Genomic DNA, 23,330 nt, shown 5'->3' with positions numbered 1-23,330 from the left:
TTCTGTGGGGGAGAGTAACTCCCTTTGGCGTGGACTTTATAAAACTATATAACCCACTAAAGGAAAGGGAAAAAGCACAAACGCATAATAAATCCCCTTTAAAGAGGAGGGGAGGTTGATGGGTCTAACAGACACAAGGCTTTCATCCAGGAGACTGCTGTTTGTGTCCCGTGCACCACGTTTCACTTTGACTTTACAATCTGCTGATCGTTCTTGTCCTGTGTTCTCAACGTCAAGTTACATTTGCACTGTAAAAACTTAGTAATTTTAAGCCCAACCATGTTGTTTTTTTTCCTAAACCAAACTAAGTGATTTAGTTGCTTAATCCTAAACAAGTGTTTTTGTTTAATTCAAAACATTAAGCACGTTTTTACTGCGACCGAAAAGTGTTTCTGGGGGTTCTGACAAAGCGTGAGATGAGAATGTGTTGGAAATCCCATTGGCTTTTTGTCGAGGAAATCAGGGCGATGCTGACTTCCTGGTTGGCTTTCAAAAATACATCATCCCCGTCAAACACCAGCGCCCAGATGTTCCAGATTACTCCAATCAACCAGCTGCAGGGCAAGGAAAGACAGGTTAATAACGGGGATACCCCCAGATGACACCAGGGGTCATCACAGTAGATGACCCACAGACAACAAATGTGATCATATCATGTCATATTTTTGATGTGAATCTCTATCGCGTTCAGTGGAGCAGAGGAAACTGCAAGCCAGCAACATGAGAGGAAAAAAACAACTTCAGCTCCAAAAAATTGTATTATTTATGTATGTGTTGCAATTTCTAAGTCACATCAACAGATTCAAACATGTCAAAATCAATGAATTATATACGTATCTTTTGGTCCAGTCAGCTAGAAGATTGAACAAAAGCAGATCAGGGTTGTAGCAGCTGTTTTAAAGTGTGAAACTGACTCTAAAGGATTACATGGCTTTAAAGGATGATTGTTAAAAGTCAAATGAAGTGAGATAACAACTGACTACAGCACCTTCTTAGTCCTCTGCCTCCTTTTATAAACACTGAGAGTCATGTGACTCCTCATGGTGCACCTTCTGTTTGGATATATCAGCTGATATATTTCAGTTTAACTGTCCTCTGATAAAGAAGTCACTATGAAGCCAACAACAAGCAGCATGTGAGAGAGCAGTAAGTTAAAAACCAGAAAGAGAGAGGCCTGGTTATCTCACTCTCTGGCTCTGCGGGTCAGCTACTGTCATTCTTTCCTCTGGCTGAGCTGGACGGAGCTGGAAGGAAGTCACTCTGCTGCTGCAGATGGAGCTCGTGGCTGACTGGTGGTGGAGTCCAGATGTCGCTGTAAGGTTTATAAGACTGGACGTTAGCGCTTCTGTAAATCTGATTCCATCTGATTTAATGTGTATTAACAAAAAACAAACTGAGCTTCCAGATACCTTTCTTTAGTTTTCACACAAGTAGCTTTGCCTTCTTGACACTGCAGATTAATGTGTGGTGGTGTATGTAGGTGCAAATACACTTGTATTCACTGCTCTACAGGTGGACAACAGCAACTATGTTTATCTACGTGAGGTAATTTTACTTTTATATATTTCCATTTAATGCTACTTTATGCTTCTAGTTAGTTAGAACTACATTTCATAGTCAAATTGTCGTAATCTGCCCTGCCCTTAGGTTATGTTTTGTTGTTTCATATCACTCATGTTTAATGTTTTCCTGTTTTATTTTGTTACTCACCTCTCCTCTGATCTCTTCACTTCCTGCCTTGTGTTTTCCCGCCAGTTTTGATATGTGTGCCTCAAAGAACTTATAATGCCAAGAAGTGAAAGTCAATTGTTCGTTCTATTGCAAGCTAGGCTTCCGCCATTTTGGACTGAAAGCGACTACCGGACGCCAGTAAAAAGTGCCGTACAAAAGTGAAACTAAATAATTTCTATTCTATTGTCATATTCTTCCGAAATGGCCTGTGTTGAACAATAAAATATTATAAATATAATAAGCATTTTCAGTCCAAAATGGCAGCAGCGGCTATTGTCAAAAAATACTGCAGTTTCATCTCTTTGCTTATATAAATCTATATATATAGATATATATATATACTGTATATACTGTATATAAAGTAGGGGTGGGGGAAAAAAATTGATACAGCATAGTATTGCAATATTGTATTGATACATGGACATCAAGTATCAATCTTTTATTATATAAACTATTAACCAGCAGTCTTAAAACTAGTGACGATCCTGGTATCATATGAAACTAGAAAACCTAAGGAATCACACATACAACGCTCTAAAGTTACGCTAAACTGACCCTCCCTTGACCTCTGACCTCAAGATGTGAATGAAAACTGCATCTTATTAGATGAAACTGATGTTGACAAACTGCATAATTTGCAGTTTAAAAAAGGTAACAAATCGCAATATATCTTACCGCAATACTCAGCATATCGCAAAATGTTTAAAATGTTGTATCATGACCTTAGTATTGTGATAATATTGTACCATAGGGCCTCTGGTGATTCCCATCCCTATTATATATATGTATCTATAAACATCTGTGACTGGTTGCTGACAGAATAGATGAACTGATCAGTGTAAGATTTCTTTAACAAATCTCCCAAATCCTGCTGTTTCCTTGTTTATAAATCTTTTATACATTTTTTAGTTCCCACTCTTTGAATTGACTCCAACTCATTCTGTAATATTGTCAGCACAGAAGATGTATGGTACAGATGATATTCATCCTACTTACAGCATGCAGTGCAGTGTGTTGTCTCTGTGGGTTTAAAGCTGGTGCAGATGGCAGAGATTATCGCCCAGTCAGAGTCCTTGGACTCAAACTCGCATCATATATCAGTACTGTCTGTGGACATCAGCACAGGATGCAGCGGCATTAACAGGCTTTCAAATGGAATAAGGAGCTCTGATCTGGAGTGGATCAGAGCTGGAATTTTCTTGCGTCAAAAGGTATTTAATTTCAGAGCTGTCAAGGAAAACCACTCCTTTTGCCCGGTATTTAAAAAAGAAGGAAAATGTGCCCTGATGATGGATCTTTTACAGCTTCTTTTGAGTCCAGCTGCATTTTGCGTGCCCAAAACTGTCCAGATTATAGATCTGTCCTCCGTCAGCAGTCAGATTATTTCCACATAAATTATCTAGACACATCGGGGGTTGGATTATTGTCAAACTGAGTGGACTGATGATAAATCACACATCTGTTTATTTGAGTTAGGGATGTTGGCAGTTTGGTGGTGAGGGAATCTCTCAGGGTCTATATATATTTACAACATCTTATTAAACTGATTAACACTAAACCCTGTGTTTTCATTCCCTTATTTTCAGCTTCATCAAGTCTGTGTGTGTGCATCCTGGTTTTGATCATCCCTGACAGTTAAAGGGACCGTTGCTGGCTGGGCCTGTCGTAGCCCAGATGTGGAGCAGATTGTATTACAGTAGGCAGTAAGAATGCTACGCTGGAGCCGCGCTGCTACATCAAACACCTCTTCTGGATTAGAGCCCACAGAGAGCGCAGTTGCCCTACACCACTCACGGCAGCCAAAAGACATGTACGGGATAAAATGGAGCACAGATAGGGGATTATCAGGACCTCCCACTCAGGATCTGTTTATCAATGTAGCACATGCACAAGTCTGCAAGACACGTTTGGAGACTGAAATGGAAAGCATGTGTGTGCATGTGTTTGGGGAGCTTTATGGCATGTTATGTGTGCAGCAGCAGCAGCAACTGTGTGTGTGTGTGTGTGTGTGTGCTAAAGGAACAGTGTGTCTTCACTGCATCACTGAAGTGGGTGGGAGCAGGTGGGGGAAAGATGAGGGAGGCGTTATAAGAGAGGTCATGAGTTCTCAGTGTGTCACTGTTGAAGGATCGTACCACAGAGTGGGTTCTGCTGCTGTGACCCGGAAAGACCCCGGCCACTACTACACAGACAGGTACAGTACATCCCAAATATAAGTAAATAAGTGAAGATAGAATCGAATAGAATACATTTCCTCAATCTATATGCAATCATCTGAGGGACAAAACCTTTGTTTCCTATTGTCTTAAATACAAAATATGTATATTAAGTTGAATACATTAAGTGGAATTCTAACTTTGTCATCAGGTGTAAGATGTTTTCTTCAAGTAAAAGTGTGTTTAGCATGTGTGCTTGATGAAGTTTTCAAGTTTTCCTGGCATCACTTTCCTGCAGTGGAAGAAGTACTCAGATCCTTTATTTAAGTAGAAAAGAGCAGAAAGTAGAACATATGTATTATCAGCAAAATGATCTTAAGGTAACAAAAGTAAAAGTAGAAATACTCCATTATTTTTTAAGTATATAAAATACTCCATTATTAGTAAAAATGGCACTTCAGTAAAAGTACATAAGTATTATCTGCAAAATGTAATTAAAGTAACAAAAGTAAAAGTAGAAATACTCTAAAAAAATAAAAAAATATATTATTATTTTTTAAGTATTAAAAATGTTCCATTATTAGTAAAAGTCCTGAATTAAAAATATTGTTTAAGTAAAAGTACAGAAGTATTATCAGCAAAATGTACTGAAAGTATCAAAAGTAAAAGCACAAATATCACAGACTAAAAATACTCCAACACAAGTAAAATTTGGCACTTAAGTAAAAATACATGAGTATTATCAGCAAAATGTATTTAAAGTAACAAAAGCAAAAATAGAAATGCTCTACAAAAAAAAAACTCCATTATTTTTTAAGTATTAAAAATATTCCATTATTAGTAAAAGTCCTACATTTAAAATGTTGTTTAAGTAAAAGTACAGAAGTATTATCAGCAAAATGTACTGAAAGTATCAAAAGTGAAAGTACCCCTTATGAAGAATGGTTCATTTCAAAGTGTAATATTATAGTCGAATATTATACTATTCTGTTTTTATCATGTAAAAACATTTCAATGTTGAAGTTTTTCACTGTGGAGCAAAAGTTGGTATACTTTGTACTTGGTATACTACTGGGTAGGTTAGTAGCATAGTACTCTGGGGTGGAAGAAGTATTCAGATCTTTTACTTGAGTAAAAGGTTTAATACTACAGTGTAAAAATACTCAAGAACAAGTAAAAATTTATGCATTAGAAATCTTGCTTAAGAAAAAGTACAAAAGTATTAGCCTCAAAATCTAATTAAAGTACCAAAAGTAAAAGTATTCATCATGCAGAATTTCAGAATCATGTATATTATATTATTGAAATATAATTATCAATGCATTCATGTGTTCATCACTTAAATCTTGCAGCAGGTAAAGGTGGAGTTCATTTTAATTACTATATATACTGCTGGGTGGCTTAACCTATAATAATATATTATAACCTTATTAGTTTACCTATATTTTGTATCAATAATCTAAATTTGCAAAGTAACTAGTAACTCAAATTTTAAAATAAATGTAGTGGAGTAAAAACTATAATATTTCTCTGAAATATAATGTAATAGAAGTAGAAATTAGCGTAATTCCACCACTGATAGTACTGTATCATATCATATAATCATGTTTTTTATGTAAAAAGTGGCAAGTAACTATAAGTGTCAAACATGTCCCTCTGAAATGTATGTATAAAGCAGAATAAAATGTAAAAACTCTATAAGTAAAAGTATATCAAAGTTGTGCTGGTGTAAATGTATTTGGTTCCATTACAATGTAATGGAACCAAATACATTTACACCAGTACAACTTGGAAAGTGTACCGGAAAGCAGTGATTACATCACTGCTTTCCGGTACACTTTTCTTTTTCTCAGCAGCACCCATCTTATATATCTGTTTTTGTCAAGGAAGATGATGATGAAGGGGATTCTGGTCCTGCTCTGCATGATCTTAACATGCGGAGCTCAGAAATGGAAGCAGGAAACCTCCCGTTGGGACGCCAAAGGTCAGGGAAATAAATAAGTAACTGATTTGCAAAAAAAAAAAGGTTTCATGTTTAAAAGCACTCGAATCGAGATTTTGTTCGGACAGTTCAGGGTAAATACGTACTCCCACTGTCTTCAGCAGAACACACCAACGGCAAGACTTGCTCCAACATGACCCAGGTACTGGACAACTGGAAATATGCCATTCTGACCCAAGTGAAAGACCTGCTGATCCATGACCACGCTTCTGTCCTACCTGAATACAGCAGGTGGGTCACGCTGGGTTCTGACTGTAAATCTCAGTGATGGTAGACGCAGAGGCAAGAACAAGAAGAGAAAAACAGAAAGTTGAGTAAGAGCGAGAGCAACAACAGCCAGTGACGTCAGTGAGCACTTTATTGTTCCTTGCGGTCGTACAAAATTAGGAATTATGTAACTTCCGTTGCTCTGCGCACGACCACTGACCTCTCAGAGCCAGTAATCTGATCCATTTGCTCTGGTCCACACTCTGCTTTGTAAATGACCTCACTATACGCAGACTGTGCCAACAGAGAGCGGGAAATGTTTCAGCCTTGTGTTATGATGAATTCTGGCAGATGTTACTCCAAGTCATTGACCCTTTCCTTTAGAGATTAAGCTCATGATACTAATATGTGAACATTCCTGAGTCATCATTTTAGGGGCACTGCAGACTCACTGCAGGTGTCCTTTCTTATAATTGTGCCAAAAATCTGCTATTTCTACTTTCATCTTTTTTATAAGGGACTTCCGTTCATTCTGTTATCCTGATGTTTCCTGCAGATGAGGGGACTGTTCCTGCTTAACAGCATGCCGAGACTTTCATGTTCATGTCCGTGTTGCCAATTTCTCCTCTTGGTTATGTTTTACCAATAAACAATGTTCCAATTTGTGTGAGCTGCAGCCGATTAGACTGTTGTCAGGCTATTAAATAGGCGTCACCAGTCGCTATAAGCCCCAATCTTTTTCCCTAAACCTAAAGAAGTTGTAGTTTTTTTGCCTTAACCTAAAGAAGTTGTAGTTTTTTTTGCCTTAACCTAAAGAAGTTGTAGTTTCTTTTGCTTTAACCTAAAAAAGTTGTAGTTTTGTTTCCTAAACCTAAAGACGTTGTAGTTTGTTGCCTAAACCTAAAGAAGTTGTAGTTTTGTTGCCCAAACCTAAATAAGTTGTAGTTTTGTTGCGTAAACCTAAAAAGCTGTAGTTTTTTTGCCTAAACCTAAAGAAGTTGTAGTTTTGTTTCCTAAACCTAAAGACGTTGTAGTTTGTTGCCTAAACCTAAAGAAGTTGTAGTTTGTTGCCTAAACCTAAAGAAGTTGTAGTTTTGTTGCGTAAACCTAAAAAGCTGTAGTTTTTTTTTGCCTAAACCTAAAGAAGTTGTAGTTTTGTTTCCTTAACCTAAAAAGTTTTAGTTTTTTTTGCCTAAACCTAAAGACGTTGTAGTTTTGTTGCCTAAACCTAAAGAAGTTATAGTTTTGTTGCCTAAACCTAAAGAAGTTGTAGTTTTATTGCATAAATTTAAAAGAAGCCTTTCTGTTTGTGTTCAAAACGGGATGTTTCATTCAGTTTTGCAACGTGTTAGAATGTTTCACTTTTACAACATAGTAGGCCCCTAATGATCCACATCTATGGTACTTATAGCGACTAATAACGGCTATTTAATGGCCTGATAACAGTCGAATCGAGTGCCTTATTGAACACTACACTGACGGCCAAAGCACTTCGACTGGTCGTTCATATTCTGGAATAATTTACTCATTTGTACTTACCCAAATGTGTCTGCATGCATGTGTCCAGGATCCAGCCTCTGTCAGATGCCCTGGGAGACCTCTACAGGCAGTTTAACAGCCTAAAGGACGAGCTGGGTAGACTCAGCTTAAAGTTTGACAGCGTGGAGGGTTTTGTGGACGACCTCAAGGAGGGCAAGTTCGCTCTGCCCCAGCGGCCCGTTCAGAGGGTTCCCCCCAGCGTTGGACTGAGGTCTCCACTGCGAGCGCAGATGAGGGCTCCTGACAGAAGGACCATCAAGATCAGAGCGAGGAGGAGAGGACCACAGAGACCTTAGACCTATATCAATGATGAGGCATCAAACAAGGGTTAATATGTTTATAGAAGATGATTAGCTTGTATAATTCTATTGTTGAGTGTGATAATATAGGTCACATAAATAAGACTTGCATGGTGAAAAAAATGTATTTTATCTTTGCCTTTCTGTACAGTCACTTTTAACCACAAGGTGGCAGCATTAATCAAATTATCTCAACTGTCATCCTGCTGCTCTGTGTGTATTAATAGCTGGACATAAAGTAACATGATGGCTGAAAAAGTAGCCTAGTGCTGTAATATAATGCACATTAATTACCATTGTATGATCATTGTTTGTATTCGAGTTTTTTACCCAAATGATGATTAAAAATAGATTCATTTCCAACTTATATCAATCAACATTTGATACGCTGTAAATGAGATACACGTATTGAGCATTTTTCAACAATAGTATGATAACAGGCTTTGCATTGTGCTACTCATTCACACACACACACACACACACACACACACACACACACACACACAATACATAGGTGCATGAAACAATGCGGCGTTTGACGACCATTTTCACACCACTCTCACTCAACGCTTAGCTTCATTCCAGATGGCCTTGTCATTGTGAAAATATCTGTGTATTGGAACGATCAGATGAGATGAAAAATGAGAAGAGCTATCTGTGCTTTTCCTCTTGACTTTACTCGTTGGCTTGCTTTCCTCTCATCCATTTATCTTCTCGGGCACTCATTCGTTTAAGCTGAACCGCCAACCAGAGTGATTTCTCTCACCAACAGGCGGATTCAACATGCTGAATCGGCCGAAAAACACAGGCGGACTAGAGCCGACAGTGCAGGACACACCGCAAAAAATAGGCCGTCGGCCGCTCACCGATGACCCCAAACTGTGTGTGTCAGGGCTTTTAGTCTACGTTCTCTAGCCAACATCCGTACGAACGTCATTTCCGGGAAGTGCACAACAGCCGTGTTGGATTTGAGACAACACTACCCTGTCGAAATTCACGCACTACACGCAGTGTACTAACGGATGTATCCCAATTGACAGAGATAAATGCCTAATATCTGTTTTCCAGTCTGTATCCTGTCTGTATTGTGATGACTCCTGCGGTGTCAGTTAATTTGCGGGGTGATTCACCTGTCAGTGCTTTCTGTGCAGGTGATCGTTAGAGCAACTAGGAACACCTGAGGGTGTCATTAAAGTCTGGTTGCAGCTGGCAGCCTTCTCTCTCTGCTGCAGCTTCGACTCTCTCTTATTTGGTTGTTTCTTTTGTTTCTTGTTTTGCTTTTATGCACCTTTTTCAAGAGTCGCACCCTGATGCAATCCACACACTGCAGACTTTACTGAATTCCACACCTATACTTTAATTACTTAAGTTAAATCTTAAATTGGGTTCAATTTGGTCAATAATGTATCTCCTGTTTTGTTCTGGCCCCCCGAGACACGTCGTAACAATATCTATTATAGTAAAACTTCAAAATGGACTGTAGCATAAACAAGATGGAAGGAAAGACTGTTTCTGACATTATGTTGGATGTCGGAGGGCTATAACAGTTGACCTGTTCATCGTTTCCTTGTTCGTCTCTGACACGACTAGAAGAAAAGAATAATAAGCAGTTTTGAAAATATTGTATCAACACTTTTCAACACATTTCCAATTTTCTTTTATTTGGGACATCTGTAACATTCACTCAATACAACATTCACTAAGAGTTGATAGGAGGTAACCAACCATCATGATGGGTTGATAATGAAAGCTACTGGTTTTACCCCGGAGCTTAACAATAAAGTGACAAAGTAACAAATGCATGACAATGCATGTGACATGTTTGTTATTAAACTTCATTATATAATAATCTGGATAGACTCGAAAATCAGTTAAAATGAGCAACTGAAACTGAGTTTTCATCCTCCGTCAGTGAAGCATCACCTCTCTACTCCTCCCTCTCTTCCTTCCCAGGATGCACCTGCAGGCCTCCTCTCCTTATTTATAGCTTTATGTAAATGAAGAGGTCAAGTGTCATCTCTCGGTAACATCAGAGGGAACTTTTTCTGACTGGAAACAAACTGATAGTTTCATTATTAACATCTGCTCAATCAATGACTGTTTACTTCTTATGTGTGTGTGCAGAGCCAAAGTTTATATCCTGCAGCAGATGTCTGTTGTTGACGTACGAAAAACCTGCAAAATGATGCAAAATATATGAAAACATTCATACATGAAACCCATTCATTAGACACATTAAAGAGTAAGAAATCCATATAAACTGCAGGCCTCTTTGACACCATGACTGTGATTAAAGTTTTCAACTACGCTGACTGTAATGGATAAATTTCCCTTCAGAGAAACCATGCAGATTGAAGCAAAGCTCCTCCTCCTGTCAGTCCCTCTCAGTTTCAGTGTTGTATTAAATTGCTCCTCCAGCACCTCCTCTCCTCATCCTCCAAACCCTCTAATCTGTCAGCAGTGAGCTCACTTTCCAGGTTACAAGGCCGTTCTCAGCACACACTGACAACATGCTGGGGACCCTCTGCACTCTCATCACTGCTCTAACATGTAAGGAGGCTGACTTACTGCAGCTTTGACCTCATGTTGGATTCATCAGTCTGTGTGTTTCTCTTGACTCCGTGTCATCTTGTTGTTTCCAGGTGTGAGTGGTGTGACGGTGGTGACACAGAAGCCTCCTGTTGTGACGGTGAGGAAAGGAGAGACAGCCACCATGGACTGTAACCTGGGGACAGTTACTAACGAAAGAGCTTGGTGGTATAAACAGACTCCTGGAGGAGTTCCTCAGTTTGTATTGAGGTTTCGTCACGATTGGAGCTCTGTGAGATATGGCTCTGGTTTCTCCTCTCCAAAGTTCACATCCACTCATCAGTCAACATCAGATTATCGTTTGATAATCAACAATGTGGAGGAGGGAGACTCAGCAGTCTATTACTGCAAAACATGGGACATCTCTGTTAGCGAGTACGTATCACAGTGATTTACACTGTGACAAAAACCTCCTCACTATTACTTCTGCTTTTTGAGTCTCTGACACATCTGGACTGGGAGTGAAGCCATCAGTCAATGCTTTCTATAAATTCCCTACTTAATAATATTTTCAAACTTCTCAACCCTTTTATTGGATCTCACATAAATCCTATGAACTATCTTAATTGTCTGTTAGACATGAGCAATATTCATACACGTAAAGTCATTGTTTACAGTAACTATTAATGTCTCTGGCTACTCATCACACAAGTTTCAAGTTATAGAAAGTTTGCAACTGCTTCTCGTTCGCTGATCTAAATAAAAATTATCCTTCTGGAGGGAAATCCTCTGGTGCACATGTAGTGATGATTATTATACTCACACTTGCAGTAAACAGTAAACCAACTGCATTATTTCCACTTCCTCAATAGGCCCAAAGTTCATCTGGCAGACGAAAGATGCAAGAACAAAAAAGTTGGTCAAAGTGAAGATAAAACATGATTGAGCTGCTAACAGATCATGTAGATCCACAGATTAATGATGTGTTTCCAATAAATTAATAACAGGAGTCATTATTAATATGGAGCATGTGGGGCACAGAGGATATCAATATGCAATTGCTGACTGTGTTATTTTATGCATTTTATTTTGCTTGTTTACAGACACCCCCCATTCAGTTTCAAGCATTTCTTTTTGAGAGTAAATGCACATCCATGTATTTCAGTTGGCCGTTGACATCGAAGTAACATTACCAGTAAATTCATCATTGAAGAAGAGCCAACGGACTATTCTTTCAGAATAAATCATTTTTATGGCTGCTATTATTTAACCTATACGTTCTCCCTGTAGGTCAAATCATACATGATGATAATGTTTCACAGCTACGCAGACGACACTCTGATTTACTGAGCTCTTTAACCAAGTGACTACAGTCCCTTAGACTCACTCTATCAATGCTTAGAGCAAGTAAATAGCTGGATGCAATTAGATTTTATTCAATTAAATATAGACAAGACAGAAATTACTGTATTTGACAACAAGGAGGAAAGAATGAAAGTTATTGCTTAGCTTGATTCCAGAGCTATAAATAGGAAAACTCTGAGCTCATTACTCCTGTTCTTAATGACAGTAAAGAGTGTTGAAACCCCTCCTCCTCCTCCTCGTCTCCTCTCCTCAGTGTCTTTATAAGCTTCAGTCTCTCTTCTCCTCTCACTCCAATCCTGCTCACCTCTCAGCTGGACAGTGAGGGACGTTTACACCACACACTGACAACATGCTGGGGACCCTCTGCACTCTCATCACTGCTCTAACATGTAAGGAGGCTGACTTACTGCAGCTTTGACCTCATGTTGGATTCATCAGTCTGAGTGTTTCTCTTGACTCCGTGTCATCTTGTTGTTTCCAGGTGTGAGTGGTGTGACGGCGGTGACACAGAAGCCTCCTGTTGTGACGGTGAGGAAAGGAGAGACAGCCAACATGGACTGTGACGTGTCCACAGATGATGGGTCTCGCTGGTATAAACAGACACCCGGAGGAGCTTTTCAGTTTGTGCTGAGGAATCATTACAGCTACTCTTCCCCAAGATATGGCTCTGGTTTCTCCTCTCCCAGATTCACTTCTAGTCATCTGTCAGGCACAAAGTATCGTTTGACCATCAGCAATGTGGAGGAGGGAGACTCAGCAGTCTATCACTGTGAAACATGGGACGACTCTGCTAAGGAGTACGTATCACAGTGATTTACACTGTGACAAAAACCTTCTCACTAATACTTTTGCTTTTTGAGAGTCTGATGCATTCAACTGTGAGAAAAACTATCATAACAAATGATTCCTCTGACATCTCCACATGTGCATGTAAATATCTTAATTCATATCTTACAGTTTTTTTTTTTTTCAAACTCTCCAAATGTGATTTATTTATATATTGTGAAGGTTGTAATTTCAGTTGCAGCAAATGTGTTACGTTACTCAACATTGTTTTACATACTAAGATAAATTTATTAAAATTCATAAATAATATCTGATACTATTGATAAATAACATACTATGCCCTGCTCATCATTAAACACTTTTTATCGTGTATATATAATTTTTTTTTGAAATCTCGAAGCACTCATTCTTTTGAATGATTCGTTTTAAATAGAAAACATGTCGGATATCTTTAGTCCATGTATGCAAGGGACATCTGAAGACTTCCAAAGATAATATGAAGATTTTTGGTCATGAGCAAAAGAAATTATGAGACATCAGATTATTGGTACAAAAAAGACATGAGGATATAAATTTAAAGCTGCAATCAGTAACTTTGAGCAAATATAATAATAAAAAAAATATTTTTATAAAACTGTTACTATATCCTGGCAGTATTTCATGAGACAGATAATCTGTGAAAAAATCATGTTCTTCTGTGTCCTCCGGTGCTCCTAATGTCATTTGCAAGATTTCACCAACCGAAGGGAAAACAACCAATCAGAGCCGAGCTAAGCAGCTCTCAATCACTGCTCGCCAAATGTGCAAACTCTGATGAAACGGTCAAACTAGGCGGCGCTGATCAAATATGAATCAATATTCTGTTACTGTAATCCCTATTTCTGTCCTCAAATTTTTCAGATCATACTTTAGTGTACTGTTTAGCTGTAAAATGAGAAAGTTTGTGACCCATTAGCCATGTCACAAATTCTCTCATTTTACAGCTAAACAGTACACTATGTTTCTGAAAACATTTGAGGAGAGAAATAGGCATTACAGTAACAGAATATTGATTCATATTTGATCAGCGTTGCCTAGTTTGACCGTTTGATTAAAGATTGCAAGTTCCGTGAGCAGTGATTGACAGCTGCATTACGCCAAATTCACACCGGGCAGTGGCGAAGTGCAATTATTATATTTTTCTGCGTCCGGGAGGCGTATTCATGTGTTTCAGACGGGAAGAAATTCTTGGTCACATAGGTCAACATGTCACACATGACAACATGACAACTTATCACGCCAAAGCGTGTAATAAACCCACCTGTCCACCAGAGGATAGCGTGTCAGTGTCACGTTTTGCCTCGCAGGCAATTATGCCTTCATAATTGAAGTAACGTCACTAACGTAACTTACAAAACAAAACACCGCACTTGAACACAGGTCTCCCGCTAGAAAATCTTATGTTTGTTGGACCCCTCTATCTGCACACCATAAGTGGTCTTTCTAACTTTATATTCTACATAACTAGCTCTGATGTTAGACTTCCGTCACTACACAACACTTGACAAACGTCACTAAAATACAGCTTGGGAGCGGCCGATACACCATTCCATAGACATTGAATGGCAGCTCGCCGCAGGCTGCACTTCACCGCTACTCTAGTGTGAAAACGGCATTAGGGACAGCTCAGCTCTGATTGGTTGTTTTCCTTCCATGCCTTGGAATCTAGAAAATGTCATTAGGAGCACTAGGAGAGCACAGAGGCACATGTTTTTTTTCCAGATTATCTGTCTCATGCACTACTGTCAGGATATAGTGAAAGTTTTATAAAAATAACTTTTTATCATATTTGCTCAAAGTTACCGACTGCAGTTTTAAACCACATACCTGATTTTCATTAACTAGTGAAAACAGTAATGACTGTCGAACTCCTCCTCCTCCTCCTCCTCCTCCTCCATGTCTCCTCTCCTCAGTGTCTTTATAAGCTTCAGTCTCTCTTCTCCTCTCACTCCAACCCTGCTCACCTCTCAGCTGGACAGTGAGGGACGTTTACACCACACACTGACAACATGCTGGGGATCCTCTGCACTCTCATCACTGCTCTAACATGTAAGATCTTCTTCTCTTTCCTTTTACAGCCCAGATTTCCACACAGAAACCTTTCACTCATGTATTTTTCTCTGTGTGTTGACAGATGTTGATGCAGTGAAAGTGGTGACTCAGACGCCTGCTGTCCACACAGTTTCTACAGGACAACAGGCTGTTCTCAACTGCAACGTTCAGAGAGATGAGGGCCATTATGTCAATTGGTATAAACAGGTTCCTGGTGAAGCTCCTCAGTATGTTCTCAGATTTTACCATAGTCACAGTTCACCCACCTTTGGATCAGGATTCTCTTCAAATCGATTCGACTCTAAATCCTCATCAAACATAGATTATCAATTCATCATAAAGCAGACAGAGGCAGGAGACTCTGCTGTCTATTACTGTAACACATGGGATAGCTCTGCCTCTGCAGCTGTATCACAGTGATTCACACTGTGACAAAAACCTCAGTGAGAAACTCATCACAGCTTCTATGAAATTTTGAGCAAAATAAAATGAATCAAATCAGTAAATCTGATCAAAACAAGGACGGATACTTAACAAAGTCGTCTAAAGAGACGAGAGTGTTTGAAACAAGTCCAGCAGTGTTTTGTAATGAAAGCAGGCTGATGAAGTGAATGAGACGTTGACAGTGAAAGTTGGTCTCAACAGGATGTTTCAGTTCCACTCCCCTCATTAGTGAGAGTCAGGAGGTTTTTGTACGGCCATGTATACAAACTGAATCACTGTGGTATTCGGACCAGGCACCAAGCTGACTGTGACAAGTAAGTACTTTTTAACTCATCATAAAACAGGATGGATTTTATTTTTCTGATACATATTAAGAGAAAATAATCAATGTATCTGTTGCTAATTGTTTAAAATATTCAACATGTTGTTTGGTGAATAATAGATTGACTTTTTAACATCTGCTTTGATACCAGGCTGTGTGTTTGAAGGCAAAGGAAAGATCTGCTACTGATCAAAATATTTTAAATATTTTTGACAAATACTCAAAAGTGTTTTAGTGGCTGAGGATTTTTAACAGTTGGACATCATTTACAAGATTTTTATTATTTATTTTTACATCATAAAACTCCATGTTAAATAGTCAAGAGTATTTTACATGTCATATCAATACCAAACTGTACTTGTAATGTTGGTTTACTAATCTTCTAAAGTTTATGGATAATTCAGATTTTACCTGAATATTATTGTGGCTGTTTGAAATTAGATTTTTTGTGTTATAGACACCACTAAACTATTACTACAGATATACTTTAATTTATCACAATGCTTTAAATAATCATATGAGAGTTTAAATACCACTTTTTTATAACACAGAAAGTGACTTTATGACAGTTTCCAACATAAATATTCTACTGAATTAATACAAATATTTCTAAGTTAGTGATTGATAGATTCTTGATGTTTTAAAGAGGAACACTGCTCATATTTAGGTGATGATTTCTAAATGTTTTTGCTGATTTAAAATGTTTTAATTCTTCAGCGTGTTTGTTAAATTGTCAACACAACTAATGAACTAATGTGTTACTGTCCTGCTTTGTATTAATGATGTGATTCCTAGTTATCTGATGAAAGTGCTTCATGTATTTTCAGGCTCCAGCTTCTCTCCTCCTGTCCTGACAGTCTTCCCTCCGTCCAGTGCTGAGCTCCAGTCCAACAAAGCCTCTCTGGTCTGTCTGTCCAGTCAGTCTGGGCCTTTTGCAGATGTGAGCTGGTTGTCTGGTGGGAGTCCAGTGAGCAGTGGGATCTCTACCAGCACCGCTGTTCAGCAACCAGACCAGACTTTCCAAATCAGCAGCTATCTGGCCGTCCAGACGTCAGACTGGAACACGGATCAGGTTTACACATGTAAAGTGTCTTTGGGCTCCCAGACTTCAGAGAAAAACATCAAGAAGTCAGACTGTCCCACTGAACAATAGTAGAGGAGCACAATGACCATTTAACATCTGCTTCTTTACTGTTTGTGCTGTTTGCTCATCACAAGCTTCACATGGTAGAAAAGACGTGTCTGCATGCTTGTAATACATGTTGTGACCGTTAGGTGGAGGTGTTGTATCAGCTTTGCTAAATGATGCTTTTTTCAAGAATTATTCAATAAAAATACAAAAAAAAAACTGTGAACAAAAAAGTGTTTGTATTTATTTGTACTCATGAAAACATAATTTATAATGTTACATTAACTTCACTAGATTTTATTCTTCTCCTGATGTTCATCTCACTGATAATTACAGTTAGTCCAGGACACAAAGATAACAGACATATTTATTTTTAATTCACAGATGAATATGTATATTTAAATTCAGAAGGCTACGTTGTTAATAGGAGTTAATTTGCAATAAAAGCACCACAGAGATTAATATTAATTTAAATGGTTTTAGTTGCTTGCAGTAGTTAAGATGTTAGAAAAATCAGATAAAATGAGCAACTGAAACTGAGTTTTCATCCTCCATCAGTGAAGCATCACCTCTCTACTCCTCCCTCTCTTCCTTCCCAGGATGCACCTGCAGGCCTCCTCTCCGTATTTATAGCTGCATGTAAATGAAGAGGTCAAGTGTCAGCTCTCTGTAACATCAGAGGGAACTGTCTCTGACTTGAAACACTATGATAGTTTCATTATTAACATCTGCTCAATCAATGACTGTTTACTTCTTATATGTGCGTGCAGCGCCAAAGTTTATATCCTGCAGCAGATGTCTGTTGTTGACGTACGAAAAACCTGCAAAATGATGCAAAATATATGAAAACATTCATTCATGAATCTCATTCATTAGACACCGAAAAAAGTAAGAAATCCATATAAACTGCAGGCGTCTTTGACATCATGACTTCATCGTATTTTGGAAATTAAAGTTGTCAACTACACTGACTGTAATTGATAAATTTCCCTCCAGAGAAACCATGCAGATTGAAGCAAAGCTCCTCCTCCTGTCAGTCCCTCTCAGTTTCAGTGTTGTATTAAATTGCTCCTCCAGCACCTCCTCTCCTCATCCTCCAAACCCTCTAATCTGTCAGCAGTGAGCTCACTTTCCAGGTTACAAGGCCGTTCTCATCACACACTGACAACATGCTGGGGATCCTCTGCACTCTCATCACTGCTCTAACATGTAAGGAGGCTGACTTACTGCAGCTTTGACCTCATGTTGGATTCATCAGGCTGTGTGTTTCTCTTGACTCCGTGTCATCTTGTTGTTTCCAGGTGTGAGTGGTGTGACGGTGGTGACACAGGAGCCTCCTGTTGTGACGGTGAGCAAAGGAGAGACAGCCACCATGGACTGTCATTCTGCTATAGATGGACCTCGCTGGTATAAACAGATTCCTGGAGGAGTTCCTCAGTTCATACTGAATTATTATCACAGCTTTAGTGCGCCCAAATATGGCTCTGGTTTCTCCTCTCCAAAGTTCACATCCACTCATCAGTCAGAAACAGATTATCGTTTGATCATCAACAATGTGGAGGAGGGAGACTCAGCAGTCTATTACTGTGCTACATGGGACGATTCTGTTAAGGAGAACGTATCACAGTGATTTACACTGTGACAAAAACCTCCTCACTATTACTTCTGCTTTTTGAGTCTCTGACACATCTGGAGTGGGAGTCAAGCCAACAGCCAGTGCTTTCTGTAACTTCCCCACTAATATATTTAAAATATATTCTCAAACTTCTTTTTTGGATTCTCACATAAATCCTTTCATCTTTCCTGGTGAAACACTGAGTAACACAGAACAGACAGAAACCCAAATCAGGCAGGCAGCATCAGACAAGTAAGTGTAAATATAAGCTTAGTGCAAAAGACAATCAGACAGAGGATTAAATGGGCCTGTTTATACCCTACAGTGGTAATCAGGGGAATGAGAAGCAGGTGAGTGAGAGGGAGGGAGGAGCAGGTCAGGTGGGGAAACTGGCAGGAAAGAGGTGATCAGAGGGCAGGAGGGAGTGGCTGGTTCTGAAACAACAAGACAGTTTAGTGAAATGGAAAACCAGGTAGAATGAACGAAAGAGAGAGTGAGACATCAGGAGGGATTTATGGTTCCTATGGTAGTTATATACAGTATGCCATGTGTACATGCTTCATCACTAAAACAGATAATATGCTCACTAGTAAATGTAAACCACTGAAACAAAAGTTATGATCTATTAAACTGTGAAACAGTAAATATGAATGCTTCTTATAGTTATAGAAAGTCTACCGAAGATTCTCATTTGCTGTTCTGAACTCTGATAATCTTAATTGATATAAATGAATTGGTGCACAGGTAGTAAAGATTGTCACACAAACACTTTTTGGTATTAGATAGTGATCTGGTAGTTCCCTCTTCATGAACAGGTCAAAAGGTCATCTGGAAGCCCAAAGTTACAACAACAGAAAGTTATGAGCAGCTAAAACACAAACAAATGCTGCATTAATCTGGCAATATGTCATATAGATTTAGTGATTCATGATGTGTTTCCATAAAATGAAACACAGGAGTCTCAATTAATATAGAGCATGCTACTTCAATGAGAGCAAATCATTTGAAAGGGTGATGAGATGATGATATAAAGTAAACTCTACACCCTGCTTATTATATACCCTTATCAAAAATAAATATATTCAAGTGTGCTATTAGTAAACTTCTTTTAAACTTAAAATAAGAGTATGCTTTCTGTTAACTTTTTATGTACTTATCCTAGATATACTTAACAAAATTATTCTTAAGTATACTTGGCTTATGCTTACTTTTTGATAGATTAGCCTATTTGAGTGTGTGAGAGTTTTTAAACATATGTTTTGATATGAATTTACTTCAGTTCATCAAGAATTTTCTACGTTTTTGCATTCTCTGTTCACTGTGGAGGTATGTGAGAAAAACTAATTTTATTTATTTCATTAATCTCATCACAGAACATCAAGTCAAATAGTAAAAGCAGCAAGTCTCTTTATGTAATACATAAATCATTGGCTAAGTACTATAAGTTAAGTCAGTACACTTGCAGTAAAAACTATTAAACTAGTAGTTTACTGAGAGTATACTTTAAAATGTACTTTCATAAACTAAAAAGTGGGCTACAAGTATATAGCTAGTAAACTAACAGTATAGCTAGAAGTACACTTGTAGTATAGTTCACTTCATAGTATAGTTGCAGTACAAAATACAACTTGTGTATGTAAACTGGTTGTGTTTACTATTCTTACACTTAAAGGACACTTAAAAGTACACTTTTAGAAACTGAAAAGTTTCACTCTGATTTACTCAGCTCTTTCACCAAGTGACTACGGTCCCTTAGATTCACTCTATCAATGCTTAGAGCAAGTAAATAGCTGGATGTAATTAAATGTACTTCAATTACATAAAGACAAGACAGAAATCATTTTGTTTGGCAACAAGGAGGATAAAAGGAAAGTTATTGTTCAGCTTGATTTCAGAGCTATAAAGACGAAAACCCAAGTTAGAGCTTCAACAGCCGCATCAAGGCACAAACCAAATCAGCATTTTATCTTCTTGAACAAAGAACAAGATTTAGAGGTCTCAGAGTAAGAAAAGACACGTCTTCCTCAAGAATCAACCCTGTGTACTGGATTTATTTACAACCTGAGGAGACACATTTAACATTAAACCCACGAAGGAGTTTAGTGTGGTCAGTCATTTATGGAAAAGTACAACAAAGAAATGTGAAACCACAACTGGATTTAATACTCAAACAACATCAGCATACATCCAAAAGCAATATGGAGACATGTTTGTTAACAACAGAAGTTATGAAAAAGTGTCTGATGTGAAACCCACATACATGATGTAGTTGATTTATGAGTGAAAAGTGAGTCAAGTGTTGACACTCCTCCTCCTCCTCCTCCTCCTCTACATCTCCTCTCCTCCACGTCTCCTCTCCTCAGTGTCTTTATAAGCTTCAGTCTCTCTTCTCCTCTCACTCCAACCCTGCTCACCTCTCAGCTGGACAGTGAGGGACGTTTACACCACACACTGACAACATGCTGGGGACCCTCTGCACTCTCATCACTGCTCTAACATGTAAGATCTTCTTCTCTTTCCTTTTACAGCCCAGATTTCCATTCAGGAACCTTTCACTCATGTCTTTTTCTCTGTGTGTTGACAGATGTTGATGCAGTGAAAGTGGTGACTCAGACGCCTGCTGTCCACACAGTTTCTACAGGACAACAGGCTGTTCTCAACTGCAACATCCAGAGAGATGATACCTATAGAGTCCATTGGTATAAACAAGTTCCTGGTGAAACTCCTCAGTATGTTATCCAATTTCATCATAGTGACAGTTCACCCAGCTTTGGATCAGGATTCTCTTCAGACCGATTCAACTCTAAATCCTCATCAAACATAGATTATCAGTTCATCATAAAGCAGACAGAGGCAGGAGACTCTGCTGTCTATTACTGTCAGACATGGGATGACTCTGCTAAGGAGCGCGTATCACAGTGATTCACACTGTGACAAAAACCTTAGTGACAAACTCACTGTAGCTTTTATCAATTCTGAGAGCATTTTCATGAATGATATTCTCAGTTTTTGGACAACAAAATCATGAAAAACAAAAATATGCAACAGAAGATTCGGGATCAGTCCTCAAGTCCAGCAGTGTTTTGTAATAAAAGCAGACTGATGAAGTGAATGAGACGTTGACAGTGAAAGTTGGTCTCAACAGGATGTTTCAGTTCCACTCCCCTCATTAGTGAGAGTCAGGAGGTTTTTGTACGGCCATGTATACAAACTGAATCACTGTGGTATTCGGACCAGGCACCAAGCTGACTGTGACAAGTAAGTACTTTTTAACTGATCATAAAACAGGATGGATTTTATGTTTCTGATACATATTAAGAGAAAATAATCAATGTATCTGTTGCTAATTGTTTAAAATATTCAACATGTTGTTTGGTGAATAATAGATTGACTTTTTAAAATCTGCTTTGATACCAGGCTGTGTGTTTGAAGGCAAAGGAAAGATCTGCTACTGATCACAATATTTTAAATATTTTTGACTAATACTCAAAAGTTTTTTAAACGGCTGAGGATTTTTACCAGTTGGACAACAAGTTTTTTTTAGTTTATTTTAACATTATAAAACTCCATGTTAAATAGTCAAGAGTATTTTACATTGTGATATCAATACCAAACTGTACTTGTAATGTTGATTTACTAATCTTCTAAAAGTTCAGTGATAATTTTGACTTTACCTGAATATTATTGTGGCTGTTTGAAATTAAATAATGTTTTTTTGGTGTTATATACCACAAAACTACTACTACTGATATTCCTGAATTTGTAACAATGTTTTAAATAATCGTTTAGTTTAAATACCACTTTCAAGACATAGAAAGTGACTTTATGACAGTTTCCACCTTAAATATTCTACTGAATTAATCAAAACATTTCTAAGGTAGTGATGATTGTTGATGTTTTAAAGAGGAACACTGCTCATATTTAGGTGATGATTTCTAAATGTTTCTGCTGATTTAAAATGTTTTAATTCTTCAGCATGTTTGTTAAATTTTCATCACAACTAATGAACTAATGTGTTACTGTCCTGCTTTGTATTAATGATGTGATTCCTAGTTATCTGATGAAAGTGCTTCATGTATTTTCAGGCTCCAGCTTCTCTCCTCCTGTCCTGACAGTCTTCCCTCCGTCCAGTGCTGAGCTCCAGTCCAACAAAGCCTCTCTGGTCTGTCTGTCCAGTCAGTCTGGGCCTTTTGCAGATGTGAGCTGGTTGTCTGGTGGGAGTCCAGTGAGCAGTGGGATCTCTACCAGCACCGCTGTTCAGCAACCAGACCAGACTTTCCAAATCAGCAGCTATCTGGCCGTCCAGACGTCAGACTGGAACACGGATCAGGTTTACACATGTAAAGTGTCTTTGGGCTCCCAGACTTCAGAGAAAAACATCAAGAAGTCAGACTGTCCCACTGAACAATAGTAGAGGAGCACAATGACCATTTAACATCTGCTTCTTTACTGTTTGTGCTGTTTGCTCATCACAAGCTTCACATGGTAGAAAAGATATGTCTGCATGCTTGTAATACATGTTGTGACCGTTAGGTGGAGGTGTTGTATCAGCTTTGCAAAATGATGCTTTTTCCAAGAATTATTCAATAAAAATACCAAAAAAACCTTTGAATAAAAAAGTGTTTGTATTTATTTGTACTCATGAAAACATCATTTATAATGTTACATTAACTTCACTAGATTTTATTCTTCTCCTAATGTTCATCATAATAATTACAGTTAGTCCAGGACACAAAGATAACAGACATATTTCTTTTTAAATCTTAGTTGAATGTGTATATTTAAATTCAGAAAGCTACATTATTAGAAGTTTATTTGCAATAAAAGTACAGCACAGAGATTAATATGATTTTTAGTTGCTTGCAGTAGTTGAGACGTTAGAAAAATCAGATAAAATGAGCAACTGAAACTGAGTTTTCATCCTCCGTCAGTGAAGCATCACCTCTCTACTCCTCCCTCTCTTCCTTCACAGGATGCACCTGCAGGCCTCCTCTCTTTATTTATAGCTGCATGTAAATGAAGAGGTCAAGTGTCAGCTCTCTGTAACATCAGAGGGAACTGTCTCTGACTGGAAACACACTGATAGTTTCATTATTAACATCTGCTCAATCAATG

At 38.3% G+C, this 23,330-nt stretch overlaps 2 protein-coding genes, 1 pseudogene and 2 gene segments (V, D, J or C); all 5 read left to right on the top strand.

Moving 5' to 3' along the window:
- Window positions 1-606: 606 nt before the first annotated feature.
- On the top strand, window positions 607-22,808 carry LOC119502412 (annotated as a pseudogene).
- Window positions 3,774-9,159, top strand: si:dkey-282h22.5 (uncharacterized protein LOC107988040 homolog). The gene is made up of 4 exons (XM_037793348.1): window positions 3,774-3,925; window positions 5,774-5,871; window positions 5,991-6,120; window positions 7,664-9,159. Exons 1-4 carry the CDS (start codon window positions 3,831-3,833, stop codon window positions 7,929-7,931), a joined length of 591 nt encoding a protein of 196 aa, XP_037649276.1. The 5' UTR covers window positions 3,774-3,830; the 3' UTR covers window positions 7,932-9,159.
- Window positions 10,166-11,006, top strand: LOC119502400. The segment is given in 2 exon segments: window positions 10,166-10,484; window positions 10,577-11,006. Coding segments are annotated over 2 exon segments (378 nt in total).
- LOC119502393 (immunoglobulin lambda-1 light chain-like) lies at window positions 12,098-16,833 on the top strand. Of its 3 annotated transcripts, none has more exons than XM_037793354.1 (4): window positions 12,098-12,217; window positions 12,310-12,629; window positions 15,430-15,463; window positions 16,299-16,833. In XM_037793354.1, exons 1-4 carry the CDS (start codon window positions 12,178-12,180, stop codon window positions 16,622-16,624), a joined length of 720 nt encoding a protein of 239 aa, XP_037649282.1. In that variant the 5' UTR covers window positions 12,098-12,177; the 3' UTR covers window positions 16,625-16,833. The 3 variants fall into 3 exon arrangements, with proteins under 3 accessions (XP_037649282.1, XP_037649281.1, XP_037649283.1); XM_037793353.1 differs by lacking the exons at window positions 12,098-12,217; window positions 12,310-12,629 and adding exons at window positions 14,564-14,702; window positions 14,788-15,113; XM_037793355.1 differs by lacking the exons at window positions 12,098-12,217; window positions 12,310-12,629 and adding exons at window positions 14,588-14,702; window positions 14,800-15,113.
- On the top strand, window positions 17,622-18,407 carry LOC119502405. The segment is given in 2 exon segments: window positions 17,622-17,809; window positions 17,902-18,407. Coding segments are annotated over 2 exon segments (369 nt in total).
- Window positions 22,809-23,330: the final 522 nt, after the last annotated feature.

The sequence above is a fragment of the Sebastes umbrosus genome, chromosome 14, assembly GCF_015220745.1.
Source record: "Sebastes umbrosus isolate fSebUmb1 chromosome 14, fSebUmb1.pri, whole genome shotgun sequence".
Classification (NCBI taxonomy): Eukaryota; Metazoa; Chordata; class Actinopteri; order Perciformes; family Sebastidae; genus Sebastes; species Sebastes umbrosus.
The sequence above is the reverse complement of the archived record's forward strand: the minus strand, read 5'-3'. Positions and strand labels throughout refer to the sequence as shown.